At 36.9% G+C, this 14,797-nt stretch overlaps 1 protein-coding gene across 1 annotated transcript in view; it reads left to right on the top strand.

Annotated features, from left to right (window-relative positions):
- Positions 1-14,797, top strand: part of LOC136263126 (uncharacterized) — a 62,917-nt gene that overhangs the window by 23,294 nt on the left and 24,826 nt on the right. The window contains exons 8-16 of the mRNA XM_066057619.1: positions 4,950-5,057; positions 6,020-6,083; positions 6,559-6,663; positions 8,568-8,850; positions 12,607-12,670; positions 12,730-12,798; positions 13,183-13,312; positions 13,785-13,907; positions 13,965-14,034. Of these exons, the coding sequence (XP_065913691.1) occupies positions 4,950-5,057; positions 6,020-6,083; positions 6,559-6,663; positions 8,568-8,850; positions 12,607-12,670; positions 12,730-12,798; positions 13,183-13,312; positions 13,785-13,907; positions 13,965-14,034 (1,016 nt within the window). The remainder of the gene's footprint in view (positions 1-4,949; positions 5,058-6,019; positions 6,084-6,558; positions 6,664-8,567; positions 8,851-12,606; positions 12,671-12,729; positions 12,799-13,182; positions 13,313-13,784; positions 13,908-13,964; positions 14,035-14,797) is intronic.

The following is a 14,797-nucleotide window of genomic DNA, read 5'->3' as shown; positions in this document are numbered from 1 at the left end:
AGTTTTTGTTGTAGCACAGCTAGTTACAGTGTAACTTGTGAGCTAGCTATTATGCACCTATCAATGTCAAGTCCCACCTACCCCGGGTTGGGCAGATTTGGGGATTTGAAAATGTTAGATGACAAATTCCCAACCCTGGGGACAACTTCGAGTTACAAATCCCCTACTAATTTGTATTGTTTATCCCAGGAATCACTAACAATATGGCCAAGTATGGCTATTTGTGTTGCAAATGCCCCTTCCCTGGGGACGAGTTTGGGCGACAAATCCCATACAAATCCCCACTCACTGCCCAACCTGGGGTAGGTGAGGCGTGACATTGATAGGTGCATTAAGTTTCTGTACAGCTTATTAAAATATGTACTGTGCCAAAACTGGAAGCACATAGGCCCGTAGTAACGTGCATGGCTACCTTTGATCGTAGTAGCAGTGGCGCTCAGATCTATGACCTGTCTCAGTACGATGATCTGCATTCTATTCACTTGGGCCGGAAGTTGTTCAAACGAACAGGCCCTTTCAGTTGTCTGGAGCTTAGTCTTGACTAACAGGATGAAGTAACACAATTTCCACTCGAGTACTATCCAATCACTCGCTGATCTCACAGACAGCATGTTCAAAGGAACAAGCTGTTGAGTCTCAGTCCATCTACAAATCTCTTTGTCAATTGCAATCCAGGTGTTGGCAAAAGTCTAAGTGACAATTCAGCAGCCTTAATGTTTCACCATAGATTTCATGTGCAACGCTTGAAATTATAAGCGCCCCGCTCTTTCACAGTTTCAGCAGCATAAGTGCTTTCTGAAATAATTTTGTGGTGTCTACAGAAACTGTTGGTACGGAAAATTAATGCCTCGGTATGGATGGTATGGTTTTGATGCTTGAAGAAGAAGACAATCAACCTGATTGAAGATAAAAGGAAAGACAAGACACACAGGGTGTACACTCGTTGGAACCCCAAAAGGCACATCCCACCAGTGAGTTTGTTGTGGTATAAAATGGTGACCGTGTGTTGCTTCGTTTAGGCTCTAGGCTTGTGACTGTGGTCAGGCAGTGAGTGAGTGAGACGAAATTTCAAGGTTTGGAGGTTTTTTCAAATTCTCTATCCGGTCACCGGTAAATGTTTTCTTGTTTTAATGCTGTATTCATGTTAGATGGACTAATATTACTCCGTAAAGGTTACAATTTCCGGATGTAGCTAATATTTGTTATAATTATATTACTTGCTACTTCATCATGTAATGTGTATTGCTTGTTACTACTGCAAAAGTAATGTTATTACATATGCGTTATTTCCACTACAGCTAAGTGACTGTTATATTAGAGTAGTTTATATTACTTGACTGCTTTATTAGAGTATCTCGACCTTTCATGCATAGCAGTAACTATCCATTGTATCTATATATAGTAGAGAACCTGACTAAGTTATGTATGCACTTCATTTAGGAGAGCATATCTCAACTGTTTTAGGGTAAATTGACCCCAAGGAACAACATGGGATATGTGCCAAAACCTATATCTGCTGCGAAATATGTAAAACTGACCATGCCCTTTTATCACATTGACGCCTTAAAATAAAGCATTGTTTCTTAAATTGTTGGAGCTACAGATCTTTTGAGGTTTTTAAAAAATGTTGAAAATAGTCCTATTTGCATGTGTATGTAGGCAATAAAAGAGTACAAATTGTTGACTTAAATATTTCATGAGATAATGGCAATAACCCCACAATTAACCTATTTTGTACAGCATGTGTGAACAATAAATGGTGGACGAAAGCATGCTGGAGGTTAACTTGCACAAGCTTGTTTACATTCCTTTTTGACAGTAATGTCACAAAGCTGCTTAATTCATGAACTCTGACCAGTTTGACAACATATTTCTTGGTATAGGTGGATTTCATATTGAGAAGATTGTGTTGGCCTGTCTTGGTTTGTACTTGGAACCATCTGGAAGTAATTTTTGAGCAGACAGTGTGCTATGGTACTGCTACAAAGTCTTTACATCTATGATGGTGGAGGAATTTCTCTCCAAATATCCAGACAGGCAAATGGAACTAGAGGCAATGCAAGTCAACTGTGAGTCCAAAGAACTCTTCTGTGAAAATCGGATCACAGCTAAGCAAGGTATTTATAATATCCTAGCAGCCTTTGAACAATACCATAAGGAAAGAGTATTGCAGTCTTAGTCCTTTATTAACTGGAACACATATATTTCTGACCTGTTCCTAATTGTCAGGGATTTGAACAATTTTATGTGCACTGGAGATTTGGATTCTTTGCCTCAGTGCTATAGAGCGGACAATTTCATCTTTTGGGAAAACTAACTACTCTTGATGGACACCATTATTCCTGCACGACTGTTATTAACTAAATGAAAAATTCCCACTCCTCTACAACTCCTACATTAAAAGCTGATTTGTCATGAACAGAATAAAGAAAGGTAGTAGAGTCAGGCACTGGAGCAGTGCTACATAACAAGTCTGCCAAAGTAAATGGAGGAATAATTGGAGTCGCCAAAAACAAAGATGCAGTAACTTTGTGGAGAGTCATAAAGCATTAAAAAGATCAGAATGCTGACCTCCTAAAGATGGAGGATAAGGAAGTTGATGCAGGAAATTCTTTAAGTCACCAGTCAGGGCTTACTTCCATGTTCCATCACATTGTTATCAGGTGATACAGATGTCTTTGTGTGCTTTAATTGGAGAAGTCTTGGTCTCTAAGAGCTCTGGCTGATTCACAATTCAGGAATAACACTACTACTTCACAATATCTGCAGAAAGCTGGGAGATGAGCTGACACAGTGCCTTCCTACACTCCATGCACTGTCTCGGTGTGACACCACTAGAATAACAAACAAGCATGCAGCACTCAAAACCATCCACAACCCAGAAAATTATTCTCTGATTGTGAATTTTGACTATCCACCACTCAGTACAAATGGCTGAGACATTCTTGGTCAGGTGTTTAAACCATGAGACATTTGATGACACATGCCATGCTGCATTCAGTAGCAACGCTCTGAAAATGGATTTTGAGAAAACTCCTTGCGCTTCAGCAAATGGAAGAAATCATATTCACCGAGCTTATTAGAGATGCCACTTCTTTTTATAAAAGCTGAAACCTTTGGTTTTGAAAGAAGAGACAATATCCTGGTTCCTAAAGTTTTGAAGGGACAAAAACAAAGCTTGAAGGTTTGCCAGATCCCTGCACATGCAGCAAGTGTGCTTGGATAAGATGTTGCTGCAGGGCATGTGCTGAAAATACTGCAAATGCAAAACTGCACTAACCCTATCAATGAATGAACAGTATCAATGAACAAACAGCTAGTATAAATGAGCCCTGTCAATTTTTTTGTGCCATATCCATTTATGTTCACTTACTACTTTATATTATATATAAACTCTTAATAATATATTAGCTATGCATATTTTCCTTTTAATATATAGTCACATGCAGGTGTTCTACAATTCCAGACTTTACTGTCTAAATATGACCATTTTGAACACTGGAAACATGTCAAAGAATCTGTAGCATCAATAGATATAACTATACTTTATGTAATAAAAAGGGCGTGGTCAGTTTCACATATTTCGCAGCAGGTATAGGTTTTGGTACATATCCCATGTTTTTCCCTTGGGGTAAATTTACCCTAAAACAGTTGAGATATGCTATCCTAAATGAAGTGCATACATAATTTAGTCAGGTCCTAGACTAACATATAAAGCTTAAAAGCTGTCCGTTTGTCTGTCATACATTCCATGGCATCCAACAATTCTCTCACCAACCACTGTACAAGTCGATGTGGTTTTAGCATCAAACAAAGCGCTCATCGCCTAAGAATTGTATCACTTTTAAATGAAGTTTCCAACTACCATCATTTGTCATTTACAGCTCGTTGAATGCAAGGATTATATAACCTAAATCTTGCTGGGATTCTTTCTGTAAACTGCATGCAAACCGCAAGTAAACAGCTTTCCATTCAACTTAAACTGGCTTTTATAAGCAACTTTTAAGCTAAAGGACCACAGATCACATTTGGTCAAAGGGGTAGAGCGTCGAACTTGCGAGGGTTCAGTCCCCAGATCAAATCCTCATGATAGCATTATGGTTTTTTCTTTTACCTGACCTTTTTGGTTACAACTGTTTTTTGCTTCCAACCATTTTGGTTACAACTTTTTTGTTACAGCTTTTTATTGCTTCAACAACTTTTTTGGTTACATTCCATTTACTGTTACACCTTTTTTCTGTTACATGTATGTGTTCTTTAATGCACATATATGGCATACCATTATTCTCTCACTGGGCACCTGCTTACCTTTTTTTTGTTTTAAAAGAAAAATTTATTTCAAGTGTTTTGTACTTGCAATCAATACAGCTTATACTTGACTGAGGTATGAGGAAGGTGTTGAGGTGATGACAGGATAGCATTGTTTTAGATATACATGTAGGCTAACATGAATTGCTTCAGTGCTTTGTTTCACCTTATTGTTAGCTAGATTAAGTAATTGTAAAGTCTAAAGTTCCAGTTTGCTAGGTTAGGTAATCCAAAGGATGCAACACATGTTGCTGCCAGACCTTTAGTGCTGGCCACAGTAAAGTTATACTAAGAATAAGATATCATTAAGTACACAGAATTTAATAGTGTAACTAATGGCATGTAAGGAATCCACAGGTATCAATCACAACAATCTATCACCATACTTGAATGCATAACATGTGAAATTCCTGCAGGTATCAGTGCTGTAGGTCACTGTATACTGATGCTACATGCTGCATTATGTACAAATTCATTCCTTTTTTGGGGTTTCCAATGCTGTGTGGGAAATTTTGTCACTAGATAGCTACAAGATTACTTAGTGTAAAATGCATGTGCATGACTCATTGTAAACAGTCCTGTACCATAGGGCAGATACCAGTTGTAGTGTTCAATAAAGCATTATATACTTACCATTACAGTGTACAATCTTATCATATGCTGGTAATGGGATATGGTGTGGACTAGATTCTGATAGTGATGGATATCCTGACATTCAGCTGGACTGTTTAGGGGATAGTTGTGAAGAAGTTAGTGTTCTGTATGTAATGCACTCCATATGTACAGATGTGTGGTTTGTATAAACATTTGGAGCTGCTGAAAGTACAGTGTAGCATAGGTACGTAGCAAAGTTCCTTTGATGTCACCTTTGATTTAGATTCTTAAACTGTGGATTATTTTAATGCTGCATCCTTTCTTGCATGGATCCTTTCTTGCATGGCTTTAAGGCTTGCAAAATTCACAACATATTTTGTAAGTTTTGCAAGCCTTAAAGCCAGTCTATTAATGGGTTTGCTCATGGCTGTCTGAAAGAATAACAGAAAGACTGAAGATCGATTGCCTTAATTTGTATATTTGTTATTTGCTATTTGCATTATTTTATTGTTGAAATAGCTGAATGCTCTATTAGGATGACTGCACTATTAGAGTACTTCAATCACCTGAGTTTAGTTTTGTGTAGTAACTTATTAGATTACATTTTATCCACTGAAAGATTTTTCTATAATATTATTAAACTATTTACATACATACTGGAAATTTTATTCATGAAACTCCATCCCACACATTCATTTCATGGTTGTCAAATACATTTGTATTGTACTGGCTACTCTGTGGAGATTAAACTCACCTTCATGCTGTTTACCACGTAGGTATAAGACATTAGGGGTTTTAGCAAATGATTGATCATTACTCTGCCTTTATGTTTATCAAATTCATGCAAAATTCATTAAAAAATAATAATAATAAAACACCTTTGGACCTCCTTGAGGGCACTAAGATTATTCTTACAATACTAGATTTAATGTTAGAGTAGGGATTCCTCAAAAATGTAATTGCATCTCTTAAATGCTACCCTCAATATAAATTTCACAATGCAAAATACTCGATAGAAGAATCTTGGTGTATCTTTACAGTACTACTGTACTGTAAGAGTATTGCTAACTATATGTACATGTTATTGGTTTGTGATTTTGTTGCATTTACACAACAGGATGAGTGTCCATTAACTTATAATACATTGGGAAACAACCCAGATCCATGTAGTGATCAGCAAGGCAAGTAAATGAGTTTAATGAAACCATACATACACTGAATAATTATGCTTGTACACACTAACTAGTTGCAAGGGAGTGTCCCTTTGTATGCAAACGAAGTTGAAAATCAACTTTGAGAATTTGCCTCAAACTTTTTGTAAGAAAACTGTTGAGAAATACTTCTGTATGTAATATTACATGTACAGGTGTACATACGTGTTTGGTTAAAGACAGTTTTTTTGAGATGCATTTCCTTAACAATGCTAACAACACAATAATAGAAAGCAATTGATGATCAATAAAATGCATGAAAATAATTATAATAACTAAATTAATTGATGTTTTGTATATACAGTATATTATCACAAAAACTAATTAGCTAAAATAAACAAGCTTAATACAGTATGCAATACATGGTTGAGTAGTACTATATGCAGTACAGTATAATTATGTTTTCTATTAATTGGACAAATATGGCAAATTCATAAATCACTAGGGTTAGGATGCCAACAGGAGAATGATGTATGGGGAATACAATGGCAGTTTACAATGGCTGGAGTACTGGCTACACAGAAATGTCCTGGACTTGCTGAATCATCAGGTAGTTATAGATGAAAATACATATATGCATACATCTGTCTGTAAGCTCTAGAAATTAGGCCTTTGAAATCATCTGTCATAATAAAACTATAACCACTGGATAGTTAGTAACACATTTTCTTATTACATTGTAAGGCTGGTGTAAGCACTAAGGCCACTACTGTAGTGGCCATAGTAGCAAAAAACCTAATTGAAGTATACAGCTATTAGATTAATACGCTGTACCTTAGTAGTCTAGAATAGTCAGGCAATTATGTAATGTATTCTAATTCAATAGTATTTGTCCTGTATACAGTTAATGACCAAAACTGTCTTCTGAAAGTGCTCCCAGATGTAATGTCACTTATTTGAGTTTTAAATATTTTTCTTTGGAAAAATGTAGGCATATCTTGCATACAACTGTGCTTCGCAGGGTGGCAATGATCAGACATCACACAGTTGTCACTTGGCATTTGTCACTTTCTCCAGTTCAGTAAGGACAAAACTGATACAAGCAATATCTTTACTTAATGTTCACATTTAATCACTGCTTTGGTTCATATAGCTAAATCAGAGGATAAGTATATTATTGTAATCATCCCTTTTCAAGTTTTGACTGTTTTGCACCACAACTGGCCTTCAGTCGGTTGTGTAGTGAGTCTGGTTTACCGTAATTCTTTTATAGGGACTGTGATAATGCAAATGTTCTCACTATGATTGAAAAGGATCAAACAATTCAGTTGTACAATTAACACACACCATCAGAAATGTGACCTGGAAAAGGGTGTGTGTTCAGTAGTGTGCAAGTGTGAATATTGATATACTACAATCCTCCCCTCTAAAAAGAATTGGGGGAAAAACCTACATACGGAAAGTTTTGTCACAGTGAAAAAATAAAGAACCTGTCACAACAAATGGAAACACACATACACATTACAAATATGTCTGGTGCATTTCTGACTCTAGTAGATTTGTGTAGTGATTGAGGTGTCTGGTCTACAGAGTTGCTGGAGCCTCCTTCATCACTGTGTACAATAATTGGAAAATGAAAGTCATCATCCCCTGAAGACATTTGCTGATTTGAGACTGGTACATTAGCAGGGCTGCCTTTTCTCTGGTTATGGGGACATATTATGCCATGGCGTACTTTGTAGGATACTGGACTTGTAACAGCAACAATTTCACCCTCTACCCATTGGGGAGATCCAATAAATTTTTTTACAGCAATCTGTCTCCAGGATTGAAAGTCCTGTCCTTTGTGTGTCGGTCATGCTGCTCCTTTTGTTTGCTTTGAAGGTCTGTAACATATTTAGTCAGATTTAGCACAATTAAGTCTAACTTCGATTTTGGCTGCTGATTCATCAAGAGGCTAGCCAGCAAAATTCCAGTTGTATTATGAGGAGTAATTCTGTAATCAAACAAAAAACTTTGAATTATCGCTTGTAACGAACCCTATTTCAGTTTCTTCAAGGCAGATTTGAAGGTTTGTACTGCACTTTCTGCCAAGCCATTAGTGGCTGGGTGGTATGGGATAGATTGATGCCATTTGATGAATAAAATTGTTCCATTTCTGCACTGGTAAAAACTGTCATGTTGTTAGTAACAACAGTGTTAGGTAGGCCATGAATAGAGTAAATTCCTCTGAGCTTGTCAATTGTAATGCTAGATGTTGCCCATTTTACTGGTATAATTTCTAACCATTCAGAAATGCATCCAAAAAACAAGGAACATGTGTTCCAGTAAGGGACCTGCATAGTTTGTGTGGGGTCTAGACCATGGCTTGTCTGGAATAGACCATGAATGAAAGGGGGCTATAGTGGTGGCAAATATTTGTGCTATGCACTATTAATGTCATACAGCCATATGTTTAAATTTACACTTTCCATTTTAAATGCACAAACATCCATCACTGTGTCTTTCTCACAGCACTTGCATCTAGATACTGCTCTGAGGATGGAGTGTGGGATGTGACAACCAATGTTACTCAGTGTCAAAATATTGAACTGATAGTACTAAGGGATATTTTAAGTGAACAGAGCAACATTCTTTCTGACAACACAAATACTACAATGATGGACTTGACCACATTATTTGACATTGATGAAGTACAGTCAGTTAGTGAAGAGCTCTCCATACTCACTGACACTTCATTTGCAATTGTACCAAATGACATCAACACAACTAATAGTGCAATTGAGATAATTGTGAGGTTAGTTATGTAATAGTTGTATCCTGTTCACGAGGGCATGTGATACAACTGATATGTACCATGCCCTATACAGGCTGGTAGCCTGTGGGTGATTAACCACCCAAGATACGAGTCGGAACACTGAATTCATTATATAGACCAACTTGCAAATTTTGATTGTGGTACAAAACGTTGTGACTACATTGTAAACATGAATGGGCAAGTCCTAAGAGTATCCTGGAAAAGTTCAAGTTAGCAATTTACGAGTATTTAAAGCTGCTGCATTGTTTTATAAACTGTTTACAACATTTACTAAACACCTATAGGGGTAAGCTTCACTGTAGAGTGTTTATATAGTGTTACTCAAAAGTGGGTGTGTCCGCAATCCAAAATGCGGCGAATCGCTTCTGAATGTGCTATAACACTAGTTCTCACCTTAAACCAACGTTTCTCAACTCATAGGAAGGCAAGGGTGACAAATCGCTTCGGTCTGAGTATTGTAGGATGCAAAATCGAAAGTATTGTTTTTGTCACGTGACAAAATTAATAATAATTTCCCACGATTGATTTCGACTAGAGTTACTATATAAAGAATTCGGCGGTACTGATCCCACATCAAGGCCATGGTTTAACTTAAATGTACCATGGCCAGTCAGGGTTTATAAGATATGTACCCTGAAATTTTCCTTTGAAGTTAGGTGGCTTCATGGTACATATGTTATTATATACCATTTTGACACCTCAGATCAAAGGAAACCATAGGGTTATATATCACATATTTCCCTGACCACAGGGCGATGTCATGTTATAGCCCTGACCACAACTGCCTTTGATGCTGAGGCAACTACAAAGCATTAGTTCCCTTTGATTGTTTATATAGAGATTCTTAAAGTTTTGCATTGTGGGTTTGAATTAGAGCTGCTTAAAGTTTTGTATTGTGGGTTTGAGTTAAACATGTTGGTTTAGTTAGGGGCATTGTTGTGAAGCAAAAGGAATTGAGTGAGTCAGCATTGCATAGTTCAGTTACTAAGTATCACTAAATAATCATTTTTGTAATGTGGGGATTGTTTTTCTACAGAGTACGTTTCAACTGCATGAAAAGATACCTCAAACATTCACAACCTATATGTCTAAGTGTTTATTTTAGCACCTTAGGTTGTTTTATTCATCCACAATGTGGTTATTAGGTTTAAAATGGTATCACTACAACGAGTGAAACCCACAATCATTTCATTTTTGTGCCCACAATTTAAACCACAATTGGTGTTTGCAAACCTCTTTATAAAAGTAATGTGGTGAATGCAGGTTTGTCTTCCTTCACCTATCAAACAGTACAGTAGTACTGTTTAAGTAGGATTTGCATCAAAAGTGACGCGCGCCGCCAAAAATGCCGCCCTTAAAAACCAGCTTAGAAACTTTTTGCGTGACAAAAATCACCTTTACGGAATAATATTAGTCCATCTAACATCAAATGTAGCGTTAAAAACAAGAAAACACTTACTGGTGGCCGGATATAGAATTTTTTTAAAAATCGTCAAAACTCAAAATTTCGTCTCACTCACTCACCTACTCACTCACTCACTCGCTCACTCACTCACTCACTCGCTCGCTCACTCACTCACTCACTCGCTCGCTCACTCGCTCTCTCACTTACTCACTCACTCACTCACTCACTCACTCACTCACTCACTCACTCACTCACTCACTCACTCACTCACTCACTCACTCACTCACTCACTCACTCACTCACTCACTCGCTGACCACAGTCGCAGGCCCTTAAAAACCAGCTTAGAAACTTAACCATGCCCTTGATGTGGCTTGGGCATATATATCAGGCAAATCCCTCGTGGCCATGGTATAACTATTAAATACAGTATAAAGTGAAATACATACTACTTTACAAATTTTGTGTTTGTCACAATAAAAGGAAAATTCAAATGACATTATAGCCTTAACATTACCAGGACAACTAAACTAATATGTTTTTTTAACACTTAATGTACCATGAAGCCACCTAACTTCAAAGGAAAATTCAGGGTACATATCTTATAAACCCTGGCTGGCCATGGTACATTTAAGTTAAACCATGCCCTTGATGTGGGATCAGTACCGCCGAATTCTTTTTGTAGAAACTCTAGTCGAAGTCGATTATGGGAAATTATTATTTGTCACGTGACAAAAATGATACTTTTGATTTTGTATCCTACAATACTCAGACCGAAGCGATTTGTCACTCTTGCCTTCCTATGAGTTGAGAAACGTTGGTTTAAGGTGAGAACTAGTGTTATAGCACATTCAGAGCGATTCACTGCATTTTGGATTGTGGACACACCCACTTTTTGAGTAACATGATATAAACACTCTACAGTGAAGCTTATCCCTATAGGTGTTTAGTAAATGTTGTAAATAGTCTATAAAACAATGCAGTAGCTTCGTAAAATCGCTAAATTGAACTTTTCCAGGATACTCTTAGGACTTGCCCGTTCATGTTTACAACGTAGTCACAACCCTTTTGTACCACAATCGAATTATGCAAGTTGGTCTATATAATGAATTCAGTGTTCCGACTCATATCTTGGGTAGTTAATCACCCACAGGCTATCAGCCTACATTGGGCATGGTACATATCAGTTGTATCACGTTCCCTCTTGATTTGCCTGATATGTACACCCACGCGCTCTTGGGCCTAATGGCCCTCGAGCTTGGGGTGTGCATATCAGGCAAATCACTAGGGTACATGATACAACTATTACTTAATGCATAGGTCAGTTGTGTGAGGATACAATCAGTGACAGAGAAAATTGTTTATTTTAAGCCTAAAGGAAGAGGTTAAATGTCTGGCAGTATAGGGTCAGAAATGTAGAAGTTTTAGCCTTCACAATGTCTCAAATTTCACCAGACTATTTATATTTATAGATATATGTACTGTACACATGATTATTCTGAAACAAAACTTCAAATTATACAAGCCAAAAGTGTTTAAAACAGCATTTATTAGACTACTATATTTGCAGTCAATGGAAGCCATTTTGCTGGAAAATTTACAGTGCTACTACAGTGTGTCCATCTCTTATAGGGCTTATACACCCTGTGTGTGTAACTACAAATACAACATTTGTAATCAGTACAAACCAACTTAAGATACACAATTCTCAAATTGAGACATAATCCCAACAAGCGCAACAATGGTGGGGAATTTGGGACAAATGCCCCCCATTTGTAGAGGAGCCATACTTCTTTTGATTGAAACGTTGCCAGGCCAAAATAAATTTATAGCTCATAAAACTATTTATTGCAAACTCACCTGAAGCCAAAGTCAAACCAGCTGTCAAACATTCACTTGAGCACCTTCTGGCATACTAAGCGCCTCTAAAAATAATTGACAATCATACTCTTATAAACAGATTTTCAGACTTTACAACCTACTATTTGTAAAGGCCAAATTGGCAAAAATCAACAGCAATATACAGCTACTAACAAGAGAATTCATCTCTGTAGCTTAGCCTGTTTGTGACTCTCCCCTTGCCAGCTCCTGAATCTGCCCCTGGACAGTTGCTTTTATTTAACTGTTCCATTAGGGTATTCGGGCATTTATCAATCTTTTTGCAGTCTTCAGCTCCATTCTAGAAAAAAATTTGTTTTGCCAGATCATAAGCCCTCTCCTTTCCACTACCTATGGATACAATACACACATGTAACAATAATAATGCTACATGCATTCGACAATGCTAAACCATTTGAAGTTATATTCACTTTGTATCATACATATGTAATAGTATTGTTAGAACTACTAGTAGAAGTGGTGTTGCTGAGTCAGTGCAGTTGAATCAGATTGTTGAGGTACATATATACTGTCTATATGGATTCTATGCATTGTAACAACAACTCACCTGCTGTAGATGACTTCTGATATTATTGATAATTTGCTTGATATCTCCAACAATGCATCATTTGAGATCTCAAAAGAAGTAAGGTTACATAAAAAAATTATAAGTTTAATTAATTAACCACCATTTCATGCTATTATCTGAAACTTTCTGTACAGTATATTTAAGTAAAAGTGATGCTATTGTATTCCTGAACAACTAGGTACTCAGTATATCAATTGTTTTTTAACACACTTTAACAGTATACATAAAATATTTTTTCTATAGTTGTACTGCACTTATGTATGTAGAAAACTATTTTGTAATGGAATTAATACATAAAAGTCTAGTTACACATTCTTTTACTACTGACTGCTATAGATTCCCTAGAAATCAACAGCAAATAGCTACAGACACTTCTGAGTAGCTTTCTGTATAATTTGGAATTCACATAGAATGTTTTACAAAGATGATATTATTACACAGATGCAGTTACCTGTAGCAGAAGATTTACTGAGGAACATCGAAACATTTGCTTTAGCAATTGGTGATATACTAGAAATTGGACAAAACACTACTGAAAATAGGACTGTTACTATTAACAGGGATAATATAGGTATACGTACATAATATTATTAATAATTATACACGTATCGTGGTCATTGTTAGAATTTGTATATGCATAAAGTTTCAGTTATGCATTTTGAATATCAATGTCACAGGGCCGCCCAGAGAAATAAAGGGGCCCAGGGCAAAGAGTTAAAGTGGGGCCCCAGGAGCAAGGAGGGTTCCACTCTGAATCACAACTTCAGCCTAGCTTAAGTCAAAGACCAAAAAAAAAGGTCATTATGTGTTGACAATGACAATATCCGCCCCTCACCAACTGTATCTCCTTATTTATAACTATATACATACATAATCTTTTTAGCAGGTGTTCAAGGGGCCCTTGATTGGGGTCCCCTGGGCCGCTTTCAGGCTGGGACCTGAAGCAAAACGCCCCAGTTGCCCCCCCCCCCCACCATCCCCTGTGGGTGGCCCTGATCCATGATCTTGCATGTTTCACAATACTTAATTTTGCATTTTTGTAGTTATGAATGCACAAAATGTGCCAATTAATCCTGAGCTGATATCTACCATTGTATTTCCTGAGGACTTCCACACTCAGATTACTATACCAGCTAATGCCATCATATATCAGAGAAGTACAGAAAGTAAGCACTGTTATCTGTACCAAGTTGTTGTTTTCCTACTGCCATTTGTACTTATAGGTTTAAGAGTACCAGTTGTAAGTTACCTTGCTAGTAACTTGCAGTCTTATCTAAACAACCAATCCATTAGGTAAAGTATCATATAGACACTGTATATGTGACCCGGTCTGCGAAAAGGGCTCTTATAGCCTTTCCAATTATCCATGTTTGGCTAATCATAACTCCTAATCTACTAAAGCTATCACCATGTAATTACCCCCACAGCTACTGCCAGGTTAGGGTTGTTGAGTGACCAAATTGTAGGCTTGTACCATATTCACCAGTCAAGTTATGGGTTACCATATATATGCAATTGGAAAGGCTATCACTACTTGAAGGTTCTTAGTTTACTAATTGTTAAGCTGCTTTACTGTAGTTGTACCCAGTTATACTGACAGTAAAATTTCAGTAACTTTAAGTATATGTAACATAATTGTTTTACTAAGTTTTAAACTCTCAGTAAAACATCAGTGAATACAGGTTTACTGAAAAACTACTAAAATAACAAACAATTAACTGTTCCATATACTGGGGATATACCACTGTAGTAAACTAAGAAACTTCAAGCAGTGTATAAGAGCCCTTTTCGCAGACCGGGTCACATATGTATATTTGACGTACATTACAGTATTTAATGGTCTGAACAAATTTTTCTATATACATGTAGTTCTAATATACTGTAACAACTCACAATTCAGCAATATTATAGCTAATTGGGGTTTATTGTATGTACATTCGGTCCTTTTAAAGTCAAAGCGTGCTACTAAATGATAGAATATAATGCAATCAATTTGCATTTAAGGACTAAATGCTTTGCATTAGCTATGTATGAGGGGCAATTATACTGTCATCAC

This window comes from Dysidea avara, chromosome 1, assembly GCF_963678975.1.
Source record: "Dysidea avara chromosome 1, odDysAvar1.4, whole genome shotgun sequence".
Taxonomy (NCBI): Eukaryota; Metazoa; Porifera; class Demospongiae; order Dictyoceratida; family Dysideidae; genus Dysidea; species Dysidea avara.
The sequence above is the reverse complement of the archived record's forward strand: the minus strand, read 5'-3'. Positions and strand labels throughout refer to the sequence as shown.